Source organism: Branchiostoma belcheri, unplaced genomic scaffold, assembly GCF_001625305.1.
Source record: "Branchiostoma belcheri isolate BF01 breed outbred unplaced genomic scaffold, Haploidv18h27 scaffold62, whole genome shotgun sequence".
NCBI classification, from domain to species: Eukaryota; Metazoa; Chordata; class Leptocardii; order Amphioxiformes; family Branchiostomatidae; genus Branchiostoma; species Branchiostoma belcheri.
In genome coordinates this window covers 1,549,097-1,573,977 of record NW_017804265.1, presented here as the reverse complement: position 1 = coordinate 1,573,977, position 24,881 = coordinate 1,549,097, and the positions used below count along the sequence as shown (strand labels likewise).

The 24,881-nt window shown below is 43.4% G+C and overlaps 2 protein-coding genes across 3 annotated transcripts in view; one reads left to right on the top strand and one right to left on the bottom strand.

Annotated features, from left to right (window-relative positions):
- The first annotated feature begins 244 nt into the window (after positions 1-244).
- On the top strand, positions 245-5,523 carry LOC109483073. The gene is made up of 9 exons (XM_019786038.1): positions 245-434; positions 1,096-1,237; positions 1,597-1,715; positions 1,947-2,504; positions 2,843-2,972; positions 3,292-3,496; positions 4,070-4,149; positions 4,339-4,455; positions 5,001-5,523. Exons 1-9 carry the CDS (start codon positions 318-320, stop codon positions 5,204-5,206), a joined length of 1,674 nt encoding a protein of 557 aa, XP_019641597.1. The 5' UTR covers positions 245-317; the 3' UTR covers positions 5,207-5,523.
- Positions 5,524-11,100: 5,577 nt separating this feature from the next.
- LOC109483067 (beta-1,3-glucan-binding protein-like) overlaps positions 11,101-24,881 on the bottom strand; it is a 17,740-nt gene continuing 3,959 nt past the window's right edge. The window contains exons 1-15 of one of the 2 annotated variants that reach the window (XM_019786029.1): positions 17,627-17,652; positions 17,251-17,316; positions 16,426-16,574; positions 16,021-16,150; positions 15,406-15,530; positions 14,981-15,055; positions 14,635-14,695; positions 14,037-14,211; positions 13,566-13,657; positions 13,107-13,286; positions 12,863-12,940; positions 12,460-12,577; positions 12,207-12,278; positions 11,864-11,996; positions 11,101-11,546 (exon numbers count right to left, since the gene is read on the bottom strand). In XM_019786029.1, coding sequence (XP_019641588.1) covers positions 11,331-11,546; positions 11,864-11,996; positions 12,207-12,278; positions 12,460-12,577; positions 12,863-12,940; positions 13,107-13,286; positions 13,566-13,657; positions 14,037-14,211; positions 14,635-14,695; positions 14,981-15,055; positions 15,406-15,530; positions 16,021-16,150; positions 16,426-16,574; positions 17,251-17,311 — 1,665 coding nt within the window. In that variant the 5' untranslated portion in view covers positions 17,312-17,316; positions 17,627-17,652 and the 3' untranslated portion in view covers positions 11,101-11,330. Of the gene's footprint in view, positions 11,547-11,863; positions 11,997-12,206; positions 12,279-12,459; positions 12,578-12,862; positions 12,941-13,106; positions 13,287-13,565; positions 13,658-14,036; positions 14,212-14,634; positions 14,696-14,980; positions 15,056-15,405; positions 15,531-16,020; positions 16,151-16,425; positions 16,575-17,250; positions 17,317-17,626; positions 17,653-24,881 lie in introns of those variants that run through there. The other variant, XM_019786027.1, reaches the window with a different exon arrangement.

Below are 24,881 nucleotides of genomic sequence, written 5' to 3'. Positions count from 1 at the left end.
AAGTTAGACATTTTGTGTCTTTATGAGTTTAAAGTGATTTGAGAAAAATCCCAATCCCCAATTTATTGTATCACCAAATGCAGGAAGATCTAAAACAAACTTACGAAAAAAACATTAACGTTAGATCTGCTTGAATTTTATGGTTAATGATTAAAGGGGCATTTGACTCAATGTTCAACACGTGACAAACCACAAAACACTGTCGCGTGACGCCCCTTGTGACACTCCCACCTATCCCCAGCACTACAAAACAGCACGGCAAGCTACTGTTGTATCTTGTGTTTTCCACAGACTTTTTGTCGGCTGTCTACAGCAGGATGACTCTAACTACCTTCGTACTTTCTCTGGCCGTGTTTTTGTCGGTACCGAGTACCGGACGTGGACACCTGTGCGTGATAGAGCCTCGACAGCGGGGGGACTTCGATATCTCAAAAGTACGTATAGTTTACACTCCAAGGTGTGCCTCGGCCTCCAATTTTGTCGTCATGTTCAACAACTGGTTTACAGTATTGACTAGTTTTGTTTCTTCGGTGACGCCGAAGAAAATCTAGAGTCATGGATGTCACTCGAAACGTTCGGAAGTAATTATAATCCCTGTAATATATTCCAGCAGTAGTAATATCGTCTGTGAGTGTCGTTTACCTGGGTGTCTATCCTTCATCAACGTATGTGTTGGGTTTGTACGTGCCTTGGACTTCTGTCGTGTTTTCTGTGTTTCTCTCTTTGCCTACTGGACGCTGTTTAGAGGGGGTGGGGCATGGAGAGAACGCAGAAAAGGTCACTAACCGCTGCACATGTGACAGGGTCATTGTCCTGGATAGGACAAACAATCTCGTCTTTGGCCGATACCAACGCAATGATGTATGAAGGGGAATTGGTCTTCTTATTGATTGATCAACATATTTTTAGCGCATTATTCATCCATTTGTTTGTATGCCTATTTACATTTTTTTGTTTGTATGTTTGTTAACGATGATGGTATAAGAATATAATCGGCCAGTGTCTTTATTGATTATTCTTCCTATTTTTCGTTCACGTGTTTGTTTACCTATTTGTTACTTTGCTTACCTATTTGTTTGTTTGTTTGTTCGTTAGTCCGGCAGCCACACGTGTTTCCGGCACGGTCCCCCGTGTGGCGGTGAGCCGGCTGGCAACCCCACCCGGACCTACCTGAGTAGCACGGCGGTCACCCTGCTCTGGCAGCAGAACTACAACCACTACACCGTCGGCTACCCAGGTCTGGCATTTTTCATAGCCTCTACCGTACCAGGCTTCAGGAAGCGGCGTTTCTCTCTAGCCGCTTCCCGAATGCATAATAATCTACCTTCACATAGTCTGCTCTGTTAATTCTTACTCAAACACATTCATATATATCTATATTGTCAAACAGGAGTCTAAATCCCTCCTGCTATAAAATTGCAACATGATGTAACCCAACAACAGTTACCATGGTGAGAGACTGGTTCAGGTCATTGACCTTTTTGGTTCGGAGAAGAATAGGAAGAAGAGGAAACTGAGCAAAAATAATATGTTTTCTTTCGGTAAACATAATAATCGCGATGCTTCCATCAATAATTTTTTTAAACCTCCCTTCAGGATACATGGACGTGGCATGGTCTGACGTCATGGATATGAAGAACTTCCACCTGTTAGCCGTCATCGGGGACCTGAATGAGCATGCGCAGGACCACCAGCGTAACTACTCCATCCCTGTGGTAAGAGTCAAGCAAAGAAGCATACAAAGAAAAATAAACAAACCATGCCCGAAAAACGTCCATCACAAATTTAGAGCCAGCAAACAAACAAAAAATTACAAGGAAAGAGGAGCATGTTATGATGAATGAATAGAAAAAGTATCAACATCATCATCAATTGCTTCTCTCAAACACAGAAATAGTAAGACGAAACGAAAAGGAAACAAAATGTTTTTTTTGTTCCTCTTCCAGGTGATGCCAAACGTACACTGCACACACTGCGTGCTGAGATTCCGGTACAACTCGCACAAACCTGGCGAAACGACCTTCTACCAGTGCGCTGACATCGCCATCAAAAACATGACCCACCAAACCCCTACAGAGCCCAACCCTAACCCCATAAAACCCCCTACCGTGCCCAATCCTACCCCCAACCCTACCCCCATGCCAGGTAGCGCTAGACTGTACGGTTTCTCATATTCAGAGTTAGACCCGTTACAGTGTGAGTTAGTATCTGTGGACACTGTTACTGGAGTAGTGTATCCCGTCAAAACGTTTGACTTCGGCGTAGGTTCCGGCTATCGGCCAGAGATTATGGGGGCCCGGAGGAACAGACGCACGGGTGGGGGGAAGAAACTTCAACCGTTCGGTGATCGACGTCGGTTCGAGGGGCAACGTCAGGCATCGGGGAACCAGTTCATTATGGACCAGATGCTGGGGTACAGCGAGGAGAGTAAGATGATGTTTACCATGAAACACGGGAACTCCAGCAGTTTGGATGCGGTGGCCGATACACTTCTAACCATCGAGGTAAGTCACTAGGCCGTGGCGACTGTTACTATATTCAATACCAAACCATTTATGAGTACTACATGTAGTTACCTTCGCCAAGAAAGTCAAGTTTTTAGTAGCGTTTATCCTATTGTTTGTCTGTGAATATTAGTGGATTGTCATGAAACTTGGTATGTGGGTAGGTCTTGATGGGACCTAGAGGTGATTAGATTTTGGTCCCCCTAGCGGCTTTTCTTGGTACTGAAACAGAACTTTAGGTCCTGATATGTCATGATCTAGACATGCTAGGGTCACGAATTTTAAGCACATTTACTGCACTTTTATATCGTGTGACTACAAGCACTCTGTTCTTCCAGGCACCATCAGGTAACGCCATGGAGAAGGCCGTGGACGCTAAGGCAGTGACGTCACCCATCGTCGCCATGACAACGAACGGCCAAGGCTCGATGCTGACGTTTAACATGGACATGGTGCGGGATAAACCAGGTATGATACATACTGTCATTGTAGGACTAAGAGTTTTATGTTTACCTTCGCAGAGGGAAAACATTGTTCCCGATTATAAGTTTTTTTCTTCTTCCCCTTCGTCTTCTTTTCCAAACAAATAAGGTCAATGCCCTGGACCAGACGTCTGTCACCATGGTAACTAGTTCCCCGTGGTGTTGGGTTACAATATGTAGCAGAATGGAGTTGGAGAGGCGTTGGTGGTCGCATAGAAATAAGGTGAAAAATAAAATGAAATGTGCCGTCACCATGTCTCGTGTTGAGTGTTTGAATGAATGGCCTGCTTCCATTTCCATCTCAGGTACCTTCACGTTCAGAGTGGGTCTGTTGGACCAGGACGGTACGTACCAGGAGATGTACTCCGACCCCAGTAAGACTGAGGACCTGTACATCAACTACCTCTGGTCCACCGCCGACACGCAGAAAAACATCCTCTACGTCCTGATGGGGAACGAGAACGCGCCTGACACGCTGGACGCCAGGGTTTACACGTTTGATCTCAATGCGTGAGTTGGGTCTAACTTTCGTAAAAGCCGAATATTCGTACACTTACTGTATTGTTTTTATAGTTGATGTAAATATATAATTTTCTGACATTTTATCTTGTAAATATCAACGCCATTCAGGCAACATTGTATGTCATGTTTGTCTGTTATGTTTGGTATCCAAATAAAGAATTGAATATAGCCTTCCAAACACTACCGAATTTCACCCAACCACGATTGGGAGTATACGTAGGTCGGTAGCAAGGTCGGCTGAGCTTGGCTGGTGTTTAAAACATTCGGAAGTAGACCCGAGGTTGGGACAGGTTGGCTGGTGGTGGAAGTAGATTAACAGTGGTCGTGCGGGTTGGTAGTCAAATTTGACTCATATTTAACTCAAATTTGATTCAATTTACATTGAAAGGTAGGCGTGGCCTTAAATTTGGCCGGGTGAAAAGTTCTGAAAGTGTGACAGGGGCTTGGCGCATACCTACTTCTACTAAATCAAGCAACTATTGGATAAATTCGAAGATTCAGACGTTTTAGGATGCTTCTGATATTTGATAATCTCTTTTCTGTTGATTTGTGTTGTTTCAGGAAGCCGGCTAAGATGTGGTATGCTCAGCTGGATGTGGATAACTACACAATCTCCTCTATCCACTTCTACCAGAAGACAGGTAACGTTATACATGTAGTTAGGCCCATCTTGGCCGTCAATCAAAATAACCAGGGAATAGAATGATTGGATTTTGGATCCCTAGTGACTTTCTCTGGCACTGCAGCAGAGCTTCCGCTTATGATATCTCGTGTTCAGCTGTATATACTAGGATCATGATTTTTATTTCTCTGCATCTGTTTGTTTCCAGGTAAACTTGTTGCCATGTCTCCGGGGCTGTTCTTAGATCGGCAAGTGACGTACACTCTGGTGACGGTGGATCCTAAACTGGGCCTCATCAAGCCTCTGTGGGTCGTGGCAGTACCTGGTACGTACACTGCGTACCCCTTTCCATCAGGGACACGATATGCCCAACGTGATAACTTGAATTAACCAAAGACTTGATAGATCGCTCAACGTGTCTCTTGAAAATAATACTTTTTACATTTTGCAGTCTGCATATTCCAGTCATGAATTCATCATCATCATGAAACCAAGACTCACATAAATCCAATTTATATAATTAGTCACCGTACAGTCGCCAAAAAGTTCTAATCTTGAAATTTTTATTATATGACTCAATTATGCGTGTATCAAACCTTTGAACTTGACGTTGCGATTAGAATTTATCTGAGAGCAGCATTTTACGTTTTAATTTGCCATATCAGCAATAAATCAGGCTGTGTTGCTGAAAAAGTCTCTGTGAAGAGCATAGGGGTGGTCCCCATCTCCATTTCTGCAGCCCTTGGGCCACACAGTTCACTACAGCATGGGGCTAGTCCGCTGGTACTGTTGTGTTTGACCGTCCCATACTCTTTCTCATTGCTGAGGCATTGACAGAAAAAATTAGCTGCCCTTTCTTTACCTTCTCAGACCGTTACCAGTCTTACTACGGCGGTGACGTCATCAACCTGGACCAGCAGACCGGCGTGCTGTATCACGTGCTCCGTCTGACGGACCCTCCCGACGCTGATGTCATAGCAACGGTTTCCTTGGAAACCCAGAGCGTCACATTCTCCAGCCCTACCAACCTGCGTCATTTGCATAACCTATCTTTCCTCCCAGGCGTTAGCAACTAGTAAAATGTGAGGTAGATTAATTCAGATATGGAAAAATAATTCATTTGTACTCTTTCTTTCGTGTGTCGTCAAATAAGAAGTATGATTTGTAAGCATAAGGGTTTTTCCTTTGTTTTGATTGCCACTCAATAATGTAAAAAAATGTATTTCGAGCCCAAATTACTTCGTAAACAGCGAAATGGCAGAAATGATGAGTAATTAACTGTTAAGAATTGTGTGCAGGAGGTAAGAGAGTTTAATTGTCAATAAACGGTGAGTTTTTTGTGGATACGTGAATGCCAAGGAGCAGAAATATTGACGAAAAAGTCACCTATTCAGCCGCTTGTAAAAGTCGTTCTAGAAATGTTTGTATCAAAATGAACTGATGCAAGAATAAAATGTTTCTCTCTTGACAGATTCGTGTCATTAAGTTAGTCTGGGGGAGCCTCAATGTCAAGAACAAGAGCTGGAAAGACCTGAAGTAAAACCCCCATAAGAGCCCATCACGTTTCCCAAGTCGCGAAATGTTCAAGTCTGGGAATGAGCGAGGCTTCGTTAGCGAGATACGGGCCTTTTCGGAACGGGGGCTCCAAAACGGGGGTGTGATAGGGGATGAATTTCCGCTTTTTTAATTTTAGAAAAATGAAACTTTTGTCATTTTCCGGCCTCCTTGATTTCATAGTATACTCCTTACGTTCTCTATTCAAATCCTACTTATTATCTTTGCACAAATATTCTTCATTCTCGAGTTACACGTGAAATTGGGTTTCTGCGATCAGCTGATCGCTTGCAGAAGTGCTCACAGTGTTTGCAGATGCGGAGTTTTTCGGGTCGATCTCATTACCATATGAATGGAAACCAAGCAGATGTTAGAAGGTCGTAACTGCTTGGAGATTGCCATAGTTTACGCAGTATTTCCATTCATATGATAAGGAATTGGCTGCGAAACATTTCCAAATGGATTTCCTTCGTATATTGTAGCCTGTGTATTGATATTAAGTGTGTAGTCACGGAGAAAATGGAGAAAAGGCCAGAATAAAAGTGAAGCTATCCCTGTCCTTGGTGCTGAAAGCCATCCCCAAAACAGTGCCACCCCACTCCCCCTTGTTTGTAAGAAAACTAGCCGGGTTTACTGGCATTTTCACCTTCCCTGAACACATAACCCGGCTCCTTTTCTCTCTAATGGCAGTTCCTTCAACTCTGTAGCTCGTCTGGGGGAACATAATTCCCCCAAATAGTCCCGTTCGTCCGAAAACTCTTCGTAACTTCAGTTGTTTACATGCAAAGTTGAGCGGCTTTACAGTTTCAAGGCGGTTGCCCATATTTGGCTGTGTAGCTACACGTCATCCTTGTTTACAAGGCATGAGCCAATCAGCATCAATGACTCAAAAATGTTGTCATAATGAGAGCCAATCAGCATCAAAGATACATATGTTAACGACCCTCAACTCCCTCAACGCCATGGATCAAAAGCGACTTCTAGCAGTCGGTAAAATTACTGCAGGGTGAACCCCCCCTCCCCCTTGTTCGTAACAAAACTAGCCGGGTTGACCGGCATTTTCACATTCCCTGATTAATAACCCGGCTCCACTTCTCTGTAAAGATAATTCCTTCAACTCTGTAGCTTGTCTGGAGGAATATGATTGTCCCAAATAGTCCCGTTTGTCCAAAAACTCTTCGTAACTTCTGTTGTTTACATGGAAAGCAGGGCGGCTTTACGGTTTCGAGTCGCGGTTGCCCATATTTGGTCATAAAGCCTTACGTCATCCCAGCATCAAGGATACATATGCAAATCACCCGCAACGCCATAAAGTGACTGCAATACTAAGATGAACTGCTAGAGGCCCCCACTGACACGTGAGACGCATGGCAGCGCCTGCATGGAGTGGGAGGGGTAAACCTGGCATTGAAGGCTGGCTGGCTCGCCAGGAATGGAAAGACACGCACACAAACAGTCTTACGTTGCCAGCAAAAATGTACAAACTAATTTCTTTCGTATATTGCTGCCAGTGTATTGATATTCAGTTTGTTATCACGAGAAAAAGGCCATGTTGATACTGAAGCTATCCCTGTCCTTGGTGCTGAAGGCAATCAATGTCACCCCCCTCCCCCTTGTTCGTAACAAACTAGCCGGGTTGACCGGCATTTTCACATTGCCTGAACACATAACTCAGCTCCATTTCTCTCTATTAGCAGTTCCTTCAACTTTGTCTCTTGTCTGGAGGTATATGATTGTCCTAAATAGTCCCGATCGTCCGGAAACTCTTCGTAACTTCAGTTGTTTACGTGAAAGGTAGAGCGGCGAATGGTTGCCCATATTTGGTCATAGAGCCATACGTCATCCCAGCATCAAGGATACATATGCAAATGACCCTCGACGTCATGGTGAATCAGATCAGCTCAAGTACCTGCAATACTAAGATGAACTGCTGGAGGCCCCCACTGACACGTGAGACGCATGACGGCGCCTGCATGAAGTGGGAGGGCGAAGACTGGCATTGAAGGCTGCCGGGCTCGCCAGGAATGGAAAGACACGCACACAGACAGACTTACATTGCCAGCAAAAAATGTATACATTGATGTTCAGTCAGTGTATTGATATTCAGTTTGTTGTCATGGAATAAAGGCGAGGTTGAAACGGAAGCTATCCCTGTCCTTGGTGCTGAAAGCATGCAATGTCACCCCCTCCCCCTTGTTCGTAACATTTAGCCGGGTTGACTGGCATTTTCACCTTCCCTGAACACATAACTCGGCTCCATTTCTCTGTAAAGACAATTCTGTCAACTCTGTGGCTTGACTGGAGGAATATGATTGCCCTAAATAGTCCCGATCGTCCGAAAACTCTTCGTAACTTCTGTTGTTTACATGAAAAGTAGAGCGACTTACGGTGTCGAGTCGATTGCCCATATTTGGGCATAAAGCCATACGTCATCCCAGCATCAGGGATACATATGCAAATGACCCTCGACGTCATGGTGAATCGGATCAGCTCAAGTACCTGCAATACTAAGACGAACTGCTAGAGGCCCCCACTGACACGTGAGACGCATGACGGCACTTGCATGGAGTGGGAGGCTCAGACTGGCAATGAAGGCTGCTTTGCTCGCCAGGAATGGAAAAACACGCACACAGACAGCCTTACATTGCCAACAAAAAATATATACATCGATTTTCTTTGTATATTGCAGCAAGTGTAGTGATATTCAGTTTGTTATCACGAGAAAAATGCCATGTTGAAACGGAAGCTATCCCTGTCCTTGGTGCTGAAAGCAAGCAATGTCACCCCCCTCCCCCTTGTTCGTAACCAAACTTAGTAGCCGGGTTCACTGGCATTTTCACCTTCCCTGAGCACATAACTCGGCTCCATTTCTCTGTAAAGACACTCTGTTTCTTGCCTGGAGGAATATGACTGTCCTAAATAGTCCCGATCGTCCGAAAACTCTTCGTAACTTCAGTTGTTTACATGAAAAGTAGAGCGGCTTTACTGTGTCGAGTCGGTTGTCCATATTTGGGCATAAAGCCATACGTCATCCCAGCATCAAGGATACATATGCTAATGACCTCAACGCCACGGTGGATCGGCTCAAGTGACTGCAGTACTAACATGAACTGGTAGAGGCCCTCACTGACACGTGTGATGCATGGCGGCGCCTGCATATGGAGCGGGAGAGGTAAGCCTGGCATTGAAGGCTGCCGGGCTGGCCAGGAATGAAAAGACACATATACAAACAGGCATACCAACAAAGATTTAACTATCTTTGACCCGTTATAGATGTGTAATGTTGCGCAATTTGGAAATAAGCAGCTAAATCAGTGGCAAGAGTGTGACATCTGCTCCTATGCGGGTAAGGCATACCAGAGATTTCACATGCTATCCCGCAATTGTCTCAAAACAGGCAACTTTCTAACTTTTTTGGTCATTTTTTGAGACGACTTTGCTGGAGTGCAGACCGGACCTGGGACCGTCATAGCAGTCAGCAATCTTACTCAACTTTCAAGCTTCCTGTTTCTTTTTCAAATATCATTTCCACTTTGAATAAAGAGTAAATTCTCCTTACAAAGATACAATTCTCATCATAAAGTCTACATGGTATAAAAGTTGTTTTTAAGACGCGATTTGAGCTGATACATAGTGTAAGCATGGCCACTTCCGGTTGCACGGGCCTCGCCGCACGGTGTCCACGGAATCGTCACTTCTGCAAACGGCGACACCGTGAGCAGGCCGAAAAATCACAAGAAAACGAGCAATTAGAGCGTTCTTTAGGTCAAATATCAGAGTAGTATTTAAAACATACGACAGACCTGTCGAATTTTCAACAAAAAAAGCCCAGCAATAGGCTTAAAAATGAAAATTTGTGTCCCTATCCGGTATCAAATGGTAACCCCCAAAAGAGCCTAATTTCGGGCAAGCTAAAAACGGAAGTGCGGAAAAGGCCCGTATCTCACTAACGGAACGACTTTCATTCCCAGATTTGGCCATTTCGCGAATGGGGAAAAGTTGAAGGCTCGGATGGGGTTTAAAAATTTGGACCTGTTTTTGGCCTCAAACTTCATTTTGCACGTTCGTAAATCTCTGGACACCTCAGATATGAATCATTACACTTCTAGAAAGGCTTTGGTGAAAAAACTTAAACAAAAGAGGGGAATCTAAGCGTTTTATCAATGTTTGTTTCATTTTTCGTTACTGAACACATTTTCCTTGATTTTGTTCGTAATATCCGTTCCAAGCGTCCATAAAACACCTAGATGGGAAGAATGTATCATACAGAAGAGTTTGCGACAACTGTTTCCGTTTTTGTTTGCGTTATTTTTGCTTAAAACGCTAATGTTTACACCCAATCCTGCCTATATTTAACCCAGCATATCTTCTCAGTTCGCCGGAAGGATGACATAATCATCTCGGATGACGCAACGTGCCACCTGCACTTCATGTGTGCATATTTATGAGCCTCGTTGTCAGACGAAATCCGTGGATTCGATTGGTCCGCTTTTTAATTGGATTAATTCTCAGCTAAGCTCTATCAAATGGTCCGTTTTATTGAGTGGCTTTTAATTCTATGTCTTGCCGCACCAGAAGAGCGATTTTAGTGACAAATTACCGACAAAGGTTGGAAAAGCTTTATTTATAATTATATGAAGATGTGGAAAATCTTTTGCAAACTTTTTAACCGCTAGCCAAGGACTTGAACCTCCTAATTCTAGCAGATGAAAGAAAGATATTAACGTTAGATAGATTGAATATCATACAAGCAAAATTAGCTAGATAATTTGAAGGGGAAGTGTTATGAGTGCTACAGATGGTGCACAAAAGGACATTAAAACCCGCCTGGACAAAGCAAGAAGTTCCTTTAGCCGACTACAAACCATCTGGAAGTCGAAGCAGTATAGCCCCACGACCAAGATCAGACTCTACAACAGCAATGTGAAATCCGTCCTTCTGTATGGCTCGGAGAGTTGGAGAATGACGAAGACAGACATGAGGAAGATCAACTCATTTCACAACAGTTGTCTACGTAAGATCTGCAACGTCTTCTGGCCAAACAAGATCTCCAACGCCGAACTTTACAACAGAACTGGCTGTAGGAAACTCACCACTGAGATCACTGGCAGAAGACTCAAGTGGCTAGGGCATGTACTGAGGATGCCTGACAACAGGATCCCCAAAGTCGCCCTTAGCTGGAGGCCAGAAGGAAAGAGGAAAAGAGGCAGACTAAAGACCACATGGAGGAGAACGGTGTCGGACGACCTGGCGGCCATGGGTCTGAACTGGAGAAGTGTCAACAACATGGCGCAGGACAGACCCAGATGGAGGAAGAAAGTCATGGCCTTATGTCTCACAAGGGACGAAGAGGATAAGTAAGTAAGTAAGTAATTTGAAGGAAACAAAATCAAGTAAGAAACTTCAAAGGCAACTGCATACATTGATGTCTTTATTGATAGTTTTATTACACAGGTTTTACCATGGTATCATTACTGATATTGTTGCATTGAGCACAGAGAAGAAATAAAATCAATATTGTTCACAGTAAAATCTGAATTCAACATGACCTTGCTCAGCATAGTCACATGACAGAATATAGATTTCGTATGATCATGGTATCACCATGGTGTGATTTCGTGTGATCTCATCGAAATCTCGCGAGACTTAGACGAATCGCCAGACTTTGATGGACCTGATCTGCATGGCGACGTCATCACCGTTCCAGGTGGGGTACCACTGGTTCCTGGCGTTCCAGAAGTCCCTCATGGCGCCCTCGCGGGAGTTGTTGTTGCTCCAGGGTTTCGGGTAGGGCTGGTTCGTGGCGTCATCAGGGAAGTAGTAGTTGGTACCGCCGACGGCCACGTTGAAGATCAGGTAAAACTAGAGAGGAGAACACGATAGAGTTACATAGAACAAGTTACTATGAAAGTTCATCTGTGTTGGTACAAGTCATTATGAAATAAAGACCAAGCTTTAACTTCCAACACTAACTACAATAAATTGGGAGACGGGGGGCGACACAAGTTATCTGGAACGTATGATCCGCTACTTCTGTCATGTGTCTCTGACGTCACGTTCCAAGAGTAGACGGGTCCATTCCGTGAACAAGGCTCTAAAAGAGTTAGCAAACGTTCAGGTTGCTAGATTTCTAAAATTCAAACTACATGTACAAGCAGCAGTAGAAGAAGATGGCCTACCTCCCGGTCGAATGGTGTCATCTTGCCACCTCCAGCCCAAGGGTTCTCGTAAGACGGCAGGCCGAAGTTGCCCATGTCCCAGAAATTGGTGGGAGGAGAGACGAGCAACACCTCCTGATCATCAACCTCAACCCTAAGGATATGTTAAAGTCATTATTTCGTTATGCTTACCCTCGCAGAGGAATATTGTTGTTGTTTTTTTGCTCTGTTTCTTCTTCTCCAAACAAATAAGGTCAATGACCTGGATCTGAAGGCTGTCACTGTGGTAGTTGGTACATCGAACAGATACATGTAAATCGGATGGTTTCAAAAGTTTGTAAAGGAGAAACATTAATATTCTCACTTGAGATAGGTGTCGGTCCAAGTCAGCACCCACTTGTGGAAGTCAGTCCCGTAAGTACCAGAGCTGGTGTGCCTAGGGATATGAGTGGATGTAATGATTTGTTAGTATTAAAATTAGGACATTCAGTCAAGTTATTCCCTAAGCAGCTGCTTCCAAGTACATGTAACTACAAGTTCACTGTAATGTGTTATATATGCAATACATATATGCCTAATTGCAGATTACAGTCAAAGGTACGTAATATACTGTGTACTTAGAGGCGGTTGTCTGCTGGAAGCCGTTGTAAGGCCATCTCGGTCCCCAGTGCAGGGTGGACCCCATGTCGTCAACTCCGATGGAACCGCCCCAGGATCCAAACAAGTTCCTGTTTCCTGTATAAAGAACACAACAACGCCATCGTGTTATCAGGTTTATCATCTTGGAAGGAAAACATAGTTTTGGGGCCGTTTCTCTTCTTCCATAAGAACATAACGCATCAGGTCCGTGACTTGGACCAGACGTCTGTCACCACGGTAACTGGTCCTGTGGCAGACACCCTGTGGTGTTGGGTTACATTATGTAGCAGGACAGATGGAGGGCTGGTCACCATATACAGTATGTGACTGTCTTTTAGTAGGAATGAGAAGGGTAGTAGTTCATGAGATAAGACCACTTACCCCTGGATTCCATGATGTCGATTTCTCCCGAAGCCGGCCAGCCTCCGTATACGTTATCCCTGGGAAGAAGCCAGATTGCTGAGCAAGAAAAAAAAAGAACGATTTCAATTTTGTCATTTCAAAGGAATCGCAGAACACCCTATAGCGCCATCTTCATTTGCTACGTACTTAGTAGATGAGTCTATCTATACCGGTTGTGTAAAAAAAGAAACCGTAGTATCCAAAGACTAAAGTTGTGACTGACCTGGCCAGATCCAGTCCCCAGTCGGCAGCTTGGCCCAGACCTCGACCTTCCCGTACTTGAAGGCGAAGCTCTCCACAGTGGTGACCCTGGCGGACTGGATGGGCGGCAGGATGTTGTTGTGGGATCCGGCCAGGTAACAGGCCCGGCCCTGGGGGAAGTCCGAGGTGCAGTCACCGTAACCTGCATCAATCAATCAATCAATCAATCAATCAATCAATCAACCAATCAATAACCCAATCAATCAATAACACAATCAATCAATCAATCAATCAATCACATTGGTGAAGGTTAGACATCCAGGTAATATGATACGCCCAAAACAGTTACTCAAACAACTGGATATGATTTTGGAAATCATATCCAGTTGCTTGAGTAACTGTTTTTAGCGAAAAAATCAATCAATCAATCAATCACTCAATCAATGTGAGCATGATGCAGGTGAAACAGGAAGTGACGTACTTTGTCCGTAGACGGAAGTGACGCCATGTCCACCACACTCCTTCCCACTATCCCCTGCACAGTTGATGTGGCACCCGTGTCCTCGGCCGAACCTGTCATAGAAGTAGAGAGAACAACTCACAACGTGACACTCAATCCTTCACAAAGATGTACCAAAATACGCGTGTATGGATTTCAGTACCAAGGACAGACACACCAATGACTATGTGGATGTTTTTCAGTACCAGGGACAGTGAAGTTGTATCCAAAGCCATGCTCAGATACGGTTCTGAATAATCCACACTTATCCAGAACCGTTCCTGTGGCAAAATGTAAGTTCTTGGATACACGGAGACAATCCAAAACAGAGCCTGATGCTAACCCTTACCCATTTGTGCACGGGACTAGATAGACACGGTTATGGATATGAAAGACATGTGTAAGACACGAACAAGATTATTGATGGTTTTTAGAAAAAAAAACCTTCCGAACCTTCCGTAGCTGTTTCCACAGCGGCACTCCGTATTCTTCAGGCCGAAGTACTCGTACCCCAGATCTGCACAGTGCGTCACACATTTCCCAGGGTTCATGTCGCTAGCGGTCAGCAGACTGTCCGTCAGGTCCTGGTCTCCGCCGTCATTGAAACAGCCGATGTAGTTATAACCGTCTGGAACAAGAGTGTTTGTTTATCTTCAAGCAGATATTAGTAAAGTACAAATGGATAAATAAATAAATAAATGAATGATTAGATAACCGCTTTATACTCGTTGTCAATGCAATGTACATGTGGCTACAAATTTAAAGTTAAAACTTTTGTTCCAACACAAAAAATTCTCTCACCTAGAGCTTTCGACCAGTCACTCTGGTCCTTCTCAGTAGACTGACCCAGTGTTGACGTCACACTTCAAAGAGGCCACGTGACAAGCTTCACTGGGTCAGTCTACTGAGGAAGACCAGAGTGACTGGTCGAAAGCTCTAGGTGAGAGAATTTTTTGTGTTGGAACAAAAGCTTTACCTTTAAACATGTAACTACCAACACAGATGAACTTTCATAATAGTATGTGGCTACAAAGTTTTTTTTTCAACTTACGCCAGAAGTCGATGTACCCAGAAGTCAGGAACTCTTCTCCGTAGTGCTCAGAAGCGAGGGTCTAATAAAAGGATAGGGAATATTATGATGAGTATGAATAGTAGGATAGACACCATAGATTCAGATTCAATTCAGATTGGCTTTATTGATGTCGCAGTGGAGTACACTGAATTAAGATCAATATTACATAAAGGTACAATATAATGGTTGGCGATGGTAGACAAACTGATATGTAGAACACAACAAAAACATTGACCTGGGAAACAAACAGACCTATATAACTGCGAATGACAGCACAAAAGGGTAATAACCCAACATGGAATTTGACATAGATTGAAATACTTACCGGTTTGAGGTAGAGGTTCCCGTTTTGGACGTACAGGTTGTCAGGACTGCCCATGTAGTACTGGAACTCCTCATTCTGTGGAAAGATCAAAACAACGTCAGAACCAACATAATCCAAGAAAACATACAAGTTAAAATAGGTGTAATTGATGTATATTATACATGGGATATATAACTCATTACGTTAACCCTATGAAGTTATGTTCTAGTAGACGCCATTCTTTGTACCCCGTACAGTTACTGTGCAATAAAATAACTATTATCATTTCAGTGCATTCCGGATAGCTTGGCTAAAGGCTATGTCTACCTAGAGATGTGAGGACTACAAGTAGTTCATGCTTAGCCTAGCTGCTGATGCAAATTACAAAGATTCAAACAGCATCCTGGTCACATCTTGATACAGAACATGGGAACGAGAGTACCTACCCCACCACCCCCTGCAGTGACCTCAGGTCTCCACTTGCTCGTGTCCAGGGTATCGAAGGTGTCCTCAAACACCAGCTCTAAGTTGTCACCAGTTCCGGTTCCGGTACCACCGGTGGTCCCACCAGCTAGAAAGACAATGTTTCATGGCTATTGAACCTTGACAATTTATTTTTATTAAGCTTGTTTCATGTACTACTACTAACTACTAACGCTAATACTAGATAGCATTACTACTACTGCTGCTGCTACTACTACTGCCACTACTACTACTACTACTACTACTACTGCTGCTGCTACTACTACTAGTATTACTACAGTTGCTACTACTACTACTACTACTACTACTGCTACTACGTACTACTGCCACTACTACTGCTTACTGCTGTTGCTGCTACTACAATTACTGTACTACAGTTGCTACTGCTACTGCTACTAAGACACCCACGACTACTACTACTACTGCTGTTGCTACTACTGCTACCACTACTGCTACAACTACTGCTACCGCTACTATTACCACTACTCCTACCACATGCTGCTGTTGCTGCTACAACTACTACAGATAAATAAGCTGCTACAACCTCTACTACTAGTACTACAGGTATAAGTGCTTACATGTGCCGATGTCCCAGACTGTGTTCCGGTAGTCACCACCACACTGCCCGCCGGTTCCCCCAGAACAGCCGTAGTAGCAGTCAGACTCCGGGGCCCGGCCGTGCTTACCATAACTGTGGCCACAGAAGCACTGGAAATAGGAGAAAATTAACAATATGCAATGACATTTTAAAAAATTAGGGTTGGATCATTTCATTTCACGTACCGCAAAAGTGTTAAATATTTGTAAATATTGACTCACTGAAATCAGCTTTGTGCTGCGATTGCACAACCTATACTATATGTTATCAATAAACTATTACTCTAATAAACTAACCCTAATAGAAACAAGGTAAAATATTTGTGGAGACTTACTACAAATTATACTATTGGGCTTGCCCCTGAGGCGCCGCCAAAAACAGTTACCTCAATAGCGTACTGCAGTCCGATGTACCGGTACCCCAGTGACGCGCAGTGCTGGGCACAAGTGCTGTAACCGTTGGTGTAAGTCTGCCTTATTACATGGGGGAAGTCTCGGTTGTTCGGGTCGTCGATATAACAGCCAAGATAGGTCCCTAGTGCAAAATAAGAGTAACAAAGATGAAGACGAAGAGAATGTCAGCCCTTCTTTTGTTTATCAGGCACACGTCCCAGCTTTTGGATCCGGAAAAGTAGGACCAGCTGCAAAAGACTTCAGAAATTCAGTTTTGCCGCACTGAAATTGCATTGGATACCTTTAAGTATAGACATCAATTATAATCTGCATGTCATCCACATTAAATTTACCATAAGTACCCAACTGTTGCTATTCTCATGATATGACATAGAGTCAATAACCCAATAACCTTAGAGCTTCCGTTCAGAGTATACACTATGAGTTGCAGGATTTACATTAGATAACGGACTATGTAATTATTGCATAAGCTACAGCAGACACAGTCACGAATAACGTAGCTATTACCTATATTGCTTAGTCACAGTGAAAAGCATCATTCTATACTGCTTAGTCATAGTGAATATATGCAATTGCAATTCATTTTTACCGCTTATCAAAAAGTATGTCGGAAGTCACAAGTGCAAGCTTCTTAATCAGCAACTGTTGATTTTTAAAAATGTGTGCATTTCAATGTGTGAAATTGAATATCATTGGTATGATTAGATTAAGCATTATGTTCTTGTGTTACAAATAGCTTATTTATAGGCTTTTTTTTGTTTGGGAAATGCCCAATTGAGTCTTGTATTGTTACTTACCCTGGGCTTCCCCAGCTGCCCACAAGGCGGCATGGAACAGCAAAACAGCCAGCAAAGACATACTGTCTGCAACGGATTAAACAACAAAATCATAATTACATGCCAAAATGATAGAAAACGCTCAACTTTTTATACTTTCATGCAAACTTACTGTATGTGGCAATAAAGTTGTTCGCAGTCCAAATTTCATAAGAATCCTATTAAATCTAAAAACAATTTAGCATGGACAACTCTATCAAATGTGCAGTGCAAAATCAACACATAATGTTTTTATGAAAACTATAAGCATCATCTAGAAATGGCAAGTCACTTGCTTCAATACCGCAAGCCTTTCCGAATTACACTTAAGATATGACCCATAATTGTCTGTACTTACGATTTGTGACGGCGGCAATGACACAAAGACAAATGTTCACCCTGACTTTTATATGCAGAGAACGGAACTACTGATGCACCATGGGACGTCCTTAACACTTAATGCATTGTCCACACCCCCTAGGAATCTATAAATAAATATTACATATATCAGTCGTGTGTGGTGTATTTGCATAATCTATCATATCATTTAAGGTGATGGCCATTTTTGACCTAAAGAACATTTTGAGTTCTGCCTGTTCAAACTGTATATTGCAGAAATCGTAGAATTCGATGCATATATATTGCATTGCAATACATTTACATGTGATGCAATGTTGCTATGATACGTACATGTTTAAGTTAACTTTACGAGGCTTTCAAGATTACTTTTCAATCGTGGCAATTACGAATATTGCTTACAAGTTTAACTTTAATACTGCTGAATCATATCTTGAAAGTTCATCTGTGTTGGTAGAGGGATTAAAGAAGCCATCTACATCAGGGCTTTACAGCCATCCCTCAACAGAGACGGGGGGCGCCACAGACTTTCTGCAACCTATGATCCACTGCTCACGGAGTGACGTGTGTTATCTGCGTGACGTCACGGAAGCGGTGGATTGCTCATTCCTTGAAAAAGACTGGAGTTGTACAGTCAAAAATTTGGGTGAGTCCAATTTGTTGTGTTGGAAATTACAGTTTAAACTTACTTCATACTGCTGAAAAATATTTAGATATTTCAGTCTCATTTACAAATACCATTAAGCATGCTCGAATATCAGTTTTCGTGCATCGCCAGACTACCGGCTTAAGAGTCTTGTTTCGTGGTTGTTTAGTTAAAAAATTGTCTTTAAGGACACTGTCCTAATTACCACCTACTGTACGCACGGACTCAAAATGTATCGTTTGGAAGAACTTAAGAATTAGCACGGCCTTCTTCCTATCTCTTGTTTCAACAGTTCTGAAGGTTATATATACATATATCGTCGTTGTAGCCGTTTGAACAGGTGGGAAGGTTCCCCAGACTATGTACTAGTGAGATACTCTTGTTGACAGACGTCACGTTCCAGAAAACGTGCCACGCTTCTGGTGCACTGCACAAAACTCTCGCGTTTAAGTCATTCCATAAGTCTTTTTAAAGAAGGGAGGCCGCTTTAGGTTTCCACCACATAACTTGCATTGCCATTCCAGGTTTCCTCATACTAACTGTTTTACCCATATTAGATATGGTACTTTGTGACGTCATGGGTCTGCCATCTTGGATCTTGTTTCTAACTTATGATGTGACTATATTACCATGGTATTTGAATATATAAATGCGAAATAAACAAACATTCAAGTTGATGGTAGATCTCTTTATTCTAAAATGACTTTACTCACCGACATAGACCAAAAACAAAAATAAAATCGGCATTTTTTTTAAAACATAAATTAATGGGTTTTTTTAATACGCGCTTGTATGAATCAAAACGTATATGTAGATCTCGCGTGAATTCGCGCGGCCTCGCGAGATGTTGTGAAATCTTGCGAGACTTAGACGAATCGCCAGACTTTGATGGACTTGATCTGCATGGCGACGTCATCACCGTTCCAGGTGGGGTACCACTGGTTCCTGGCGTTCCAGAAGTCCCTCATGGCGCCCTCGCGGGAGTTGCCGTTGCTCCAGGGTTTCGGGTAGGGTTGATTGGTAGCACTGTCTGGGAAGTACGAATTGGTGCCCCCGACAGCAACGTTGAAGATCAGATAGAACTGCAGAACCGAACACAACAGAACTTCACCATGTGTTACAAGAAATACCATTACCCGGTGTACTTGGCTATACAAACAAACCACTATAGCAAAGCAGCATTACACCTACTTGATCTATAGGAAGATTTGCTGAAGAGGTAACAGAGGAGATGGCGCAGAGATGCGTCTTTGAGGGAACAGCAGAAGAAGTTCATCACAAGTGGACTTACAACTTTTCTGGACGAGCTTGAGTAAAGCCATGACCAGAGTGGAGAGCCACAAGTATTCTAACGTCTCAAGACAACGAACTATCAGCTATATTGGAAAAGCATCAAGCTTCATCTCATGCAGTACATTATGAGTTCAAACGAAGGGATGTAAGATGCCTGTTTGGCATGCAACTGAAATCATTGTCACAGGTTACCTCTTGGTCAAACGGTGTCATCCTGTTCCCGCCAGCCCACGGGTTCTCGTTGGCAGGCAGACCGAAGTTACCATAGTCCCAGAATCCAGTGGGAGGGGAGACCAGCAAAACCTCTTCATCATCTACCTCAACCCTGAGAACATGTAAAACTCATCAGGCTATCAAACAGCAGACAAGTGAATATGTGTCTACCTTGAGATCAAATTTGAGCTCCGGTGCCCACTCTATTTTTAGAATCTGACCATGTTCGACCTGATGCAATGAGAACCGAACGTGTGTTCTATTTGGGGTCAGCTGCGAACCGAACGTGTGTTCCATTTGGGGTAAGCTGTGAACCGAACGCGTGTTCCATTTGGGGTCAGCTGTGAACCGAACGCGTGTTCCATTTGGGGTCAGCTGCGTTCATTTATGATAAATCGCGAGGCCTGTTTTATTTCTGGGTAACTTGCAATACTGGGTAACGGCCAATACTTTCTTGAATGTAGCTTAAGAATACTATGACCGAGCGCATTGATCAATAATATCAAGTAACCAGCTACTATCAAAGAAATAAGATTATCTTCAAAAAACCGAAGCGATATTTCACCGTTGCCATTGTCTTACCGGAGATAGGTGTCTGTCCAAGTCAGCACCCACTTGTGGAAGTCACTACCATAAGTACCAAACTTTGCGTGCCTGTGAATAGAAGTGAATCACTCAGTATTGAACATTCAAACACTATAAAAAGTATCCTGATGAAGGCGACAGTGGTCGTTGAAAATTTGATCCGTGTGTACCCTTGTGTTGGAACAAAGTTCAGAATCGTAGTGCCACTTACTTTGAGTTTGTCGTCAGATGGTAGCCGTTGTAAGGCCATCTCGGTCCCCAGTGCAGGGTGGACCCCATGTCGTCAACTCCGATGGAACCCCAGGCTCCAAACAAGTTCCGATTCCCTGTACGGAGAAGTGGCAACGGTGACTACTGCTACTATGACTACTACTACTACTGCTACTACTACTACTACTACTACTGCAACTACTTCTCCTACTACTATAGCTACTACTACTACTACTACTACTACTACTACTACTTCTACTACTTCTACTACTACTACTTCTACTACTACTACCACTACCCCACTACTATTACCACTACTACTATGACTACTACTACTACTACTACTACTACTACTACTACTACTACTACTACTACTACTACTACTACTACTACTACTACAATTTACCCCTGGATTCCATGATGTCAATTTCGCCCGAAGCTGGCCAGCCTCCATACACGTTGTTCTTCGGAAGCAGCCAGATTGCTGAACGAACAGATAAAAACAATTATAAGAACATGGAATATCCTGACCTTCGAGCATCCAATTGGACAACATATGCCTGTAATGTCCGAAAGGAGGCTAGCACTTAGTAGTTGTCACTGACCTGGCCAAATCCAGTCTCCTGTCGGGACCTTGGCCCAGACCTCGACCTTCCCGTACTTGAAAGTGAAGCTGTCCATAGTAGTAACCCTGGCGGACTGGATGGGCGGCAAAGGGGCGTTTGAGGAACCCTGCAGGAAACAGGCCCGGCCCTGGGGGAAGTCCTGGGTGCAGTCACCGTATGCTGCAAAGGACACGACCAAAGTTCTCTATAAACCATCACAATTTCTGTCGATGAAGGTTAGACATGCAGGTAATGAGATACACATGAAAACAGTTACTCAAGCCACCGGATAGATTTTGGAAATTTTCAGACTAAAGATTTTCAGTGGCATAGGACAGACAATACTCATTTTCACTTGAATTAAGTGAGGAAAGTCGTGTAAAGTGCCTTTCCCAAGGGCACAAATAGGTGGCATGTCAGGACTCGAACCCGGGATCTCTTTGTTCTGAGTTAAGCACTCTTGGGATCAGACTAAAGCTAGCAAACGAGGGTGGACTCTAGGCTAAGATGGAACAGGAAATGACATACTCTGTCCATAAACGGAAGTGACGCTGTGTCCGCCACATTCCTTGCCGCTATCCCCCGGGCAGGAGATGTGGCACCCGTGTCCTCGGCCAAACCTGTCAGATGACAATTAAAAAGTCTTTAAACATCCAGAGCATCACAACAACCAAAGGTGTACAAAATATAAGAATGTGTTCGGTTTTCAGCACCAAGGACAGACACAACGATGTCTGTGTGAATGGCGTTCAGTACCAGGGACAGTTTCCAAAGCCATGCTCAGATACAGTTCTGGATAGTCCACACTTATTAAGACCGTTTCTGGGACAAAATGTAAGTTCTTGGATACACGGAGACAGTGCCCCAGGTGCTAATCCTTATATTTTGGACATGGGGCCAGGCACGATTCTGGATATGAAAGGCACGCATAAGACACAATCAAAGGTTGTTGAGGATTTTCTAGAAAAACAAACCTTCCATAGCTGCTTCCACAGCGGCACTCCGTATTCTTCAGGCCGAAGTACTCGTACCCCAGATCTGCACAGTGAGTCACACATTTCCCAGGGTTCATGTCGGCAGCGGTCAGCAGACTGTCCGTCAGGTCCTGGTCTCCGCCATCATTGAAACACCCGATGTAGTTATAACCGTCTGGAACATCAGGGTTTATTTATCTTCAAGCAGATATTGTGTTAATAACTTCTTTATACTCAATATCATTGCAAATGGACAAATACATGTATCTATCAAAGCATGAAAGTAACTTATGTAGTGAAGTATTGCAAATCGTACAAATAATGAAGATAATATCCTAACTTGCATAACCAACCATGCATCGCCTAGGTGTATTTTTTTTTGTAACTTTCTTGTTGCAACTTACGCCAGAAGTCGATGTACCCAGAAGTCAGGAACTCTTCTCCATAGTGCTCTGAAGCGAGGGTCTGAAGAAAGACGATAACAACAAAATGATGGGTCATTTGCAGTCACGTGGCAATGACACAATTTGCGTCCGCCATGTTGGTGCGTCAAAGGTCGTTGTGTCAACGATCATTTGCTTTAGTACAGTATTTGTAGAGTTATTGGAGAAGATATGCCGTGTGTGAACTTACATATACATTTGTTCTACAAATAGTCCTTGGGTGTATTGTTTTTAATATCAAGTAAGTGTTGAGTTGTTACCGGTTTGAGGTAGAGGTTCCCGTTCTGGACGTACAGGTTGTCGGGATGAGCCATGTAATACTGGAACTCTTCATTCTGGAAATGACAAACATGTAAATTAGACGTTATTATATTTCAGTATGGTTACTCTTTATGTAAAATATACCACGAGAGAGAGAGAGAGAGAGAGAGAGATCGAAACAGATTTAAATGATTTAGGATGTCTACCTTGCTTTTTTCTTTAAGTACTTAGAGTATATGTAGGTACATGTATATGAACTAACTGTACCAAAATTAGATGTTTTGGGCCATGTTGACGAAAGAAACTAGCATGGGAACGAGAGTACGTACCCCACCACCCCCCGCGGTGACCTCTGCCCTCCACTTGCTGGTGTCAAAGGTGTCGAACGTGTCCTCAAACACCAGCTCCAGGTTGTCGCCTGTAGTTCCGCCGTTGTCTCCGGTACCTATGGAAGACTTCATTCTCTACGTCTCATTAGCATATTGCCAGATCTGATTGACCAATCAGGAGCCTCTATTTCAAAACCATTATGAGGCCGTAACGTCATTGGTTACCTAACAAGGGTACGGTTATTAGAATAATCCCCTTAGCCTTCTAGTGAATTAATGAGACATGTAGGGGTGTTATCTCATTAATACACCAGTGAAAGGACAGTGACTACTCCCTCTACTGATACAAGTTCTAATGAATTAATGAGAAAGGGGGTGCTATCTCATTAATTCTCAAGTAAGGGAACCTGTATTCTAGTGTTCTGGTGAATTAATGAGACATATAGGGGTGTTATCTCATTAATTCACCAGTAAGAGAAGAGTGAATTTCCTGCTGGTGCAATAAAGTGACAACATTTGTACCCCCAGGCAATATGCTAATCTGACTTACCACAGTATTTAACCTTCTACCTGCTGCCTAACTCGATAACCAATACAAATTTGCTACCAAGAGGGCTACCTTAGTAGACTAGAGGTTAAAGAGTACCTACCGCCGATGTCCCAGACAGTGTTCCTGTAGTCTCCACCACATTTCCCGCCGGACCCTCCAGAACAGCCGTAGTAGCAGTCAGACTCCGGAGCCTGTCCGTGCTTACCATAACTGTGGCCACAGTTACACTGGAAATAGGAAAAATCAAGATACATGAAAAAAGAAAACTAAAACCACCTTATTCTTACACTAACGTGTAATATTTGTGGTAAGATATGCAGCATGGTCTTGCCTGTGTGAGTTGCGACTCACTGAACCCTCTACCTGCCAGTAACACGAGGCGCCGCAGAGGACACAGTCAGCAGTACCAGCAGCTGTCCTGCCGTACAAACTACCGCTTCAACTCCTTCCTCCCTCGAACGATCAGAGACTGGAACTCCTTGCCCGAAGACATTATACAGTCTCCATCCCTGGCGACCTTCGTCTCGAAGGTGTCAAACCTTGCCTAAACACATACTAGTATATGGTGACCTCTGACACGTTAAAAATGTCAGTAATTGCCGGAGCGACGGCAGCCGGACATTAACGGAAGAAGAAGAAGAAGATTAGTAGGGTAATAATCAATTACTGCTATCAGGGTGCTACGAATATTGGAAGTTCTCGCCATGGTTAGATTTACCTGCAGGGATTTTTCAAAACTTCTATAAGATACTTTTATTTACGTCGATGAAGGTTAGACATCCAGGTAATACGAAATGCCAAAAAAACAGTTACTCAAGCAACTGGATATGATTTTGAAAACGTCAGACGTTTCAGCTAGTATCCACTAGCTTTCGTCAGTGACTGAGAGACCAGAGGGGAAAGCAGGTTTATATACACAACCTGTTGATTGAATGCAAATAAGGTGAAGACAAATTTTTGGAAGTCGAAAAAGGAACAAAAGTCAGACAAGTCAAGACAAGATGATGCAAATTAGTCTGAAAGCTCCTGTTATACAGGACAGGAGCTTAAGTGTTGTCTGTCCTCGGGGCTGGGAGTGCCAAATCCCAAGTGCCGGAAAGATCGACCCGTAGCCCCCCTTCCCTGTTGAGGGTGGGGTTGTACATTC

Coding starts and splice junctions, on each gene's coding strand:
- LOC109483073 (XM_019786038.1), top strand. CDS start 318: ATGACTCTAACTACCTTCGTACTTTCTCTGGCCGTGTTTTTGTCGGTA. Junction 435..1,095: donor GGGACTTCGATATCTCAAAA/GTACGTATAGTT, acceptor TTTGTTCGTTAG/TCCGGCAGCCACACGTGTTT. Junction 2,973..3,291: donor CATGGTGCGGGATAAACCAG/GTATGATACATA, acceptor TTTCCATCTCAG/GTACCTTCACGTTCAGAGTG.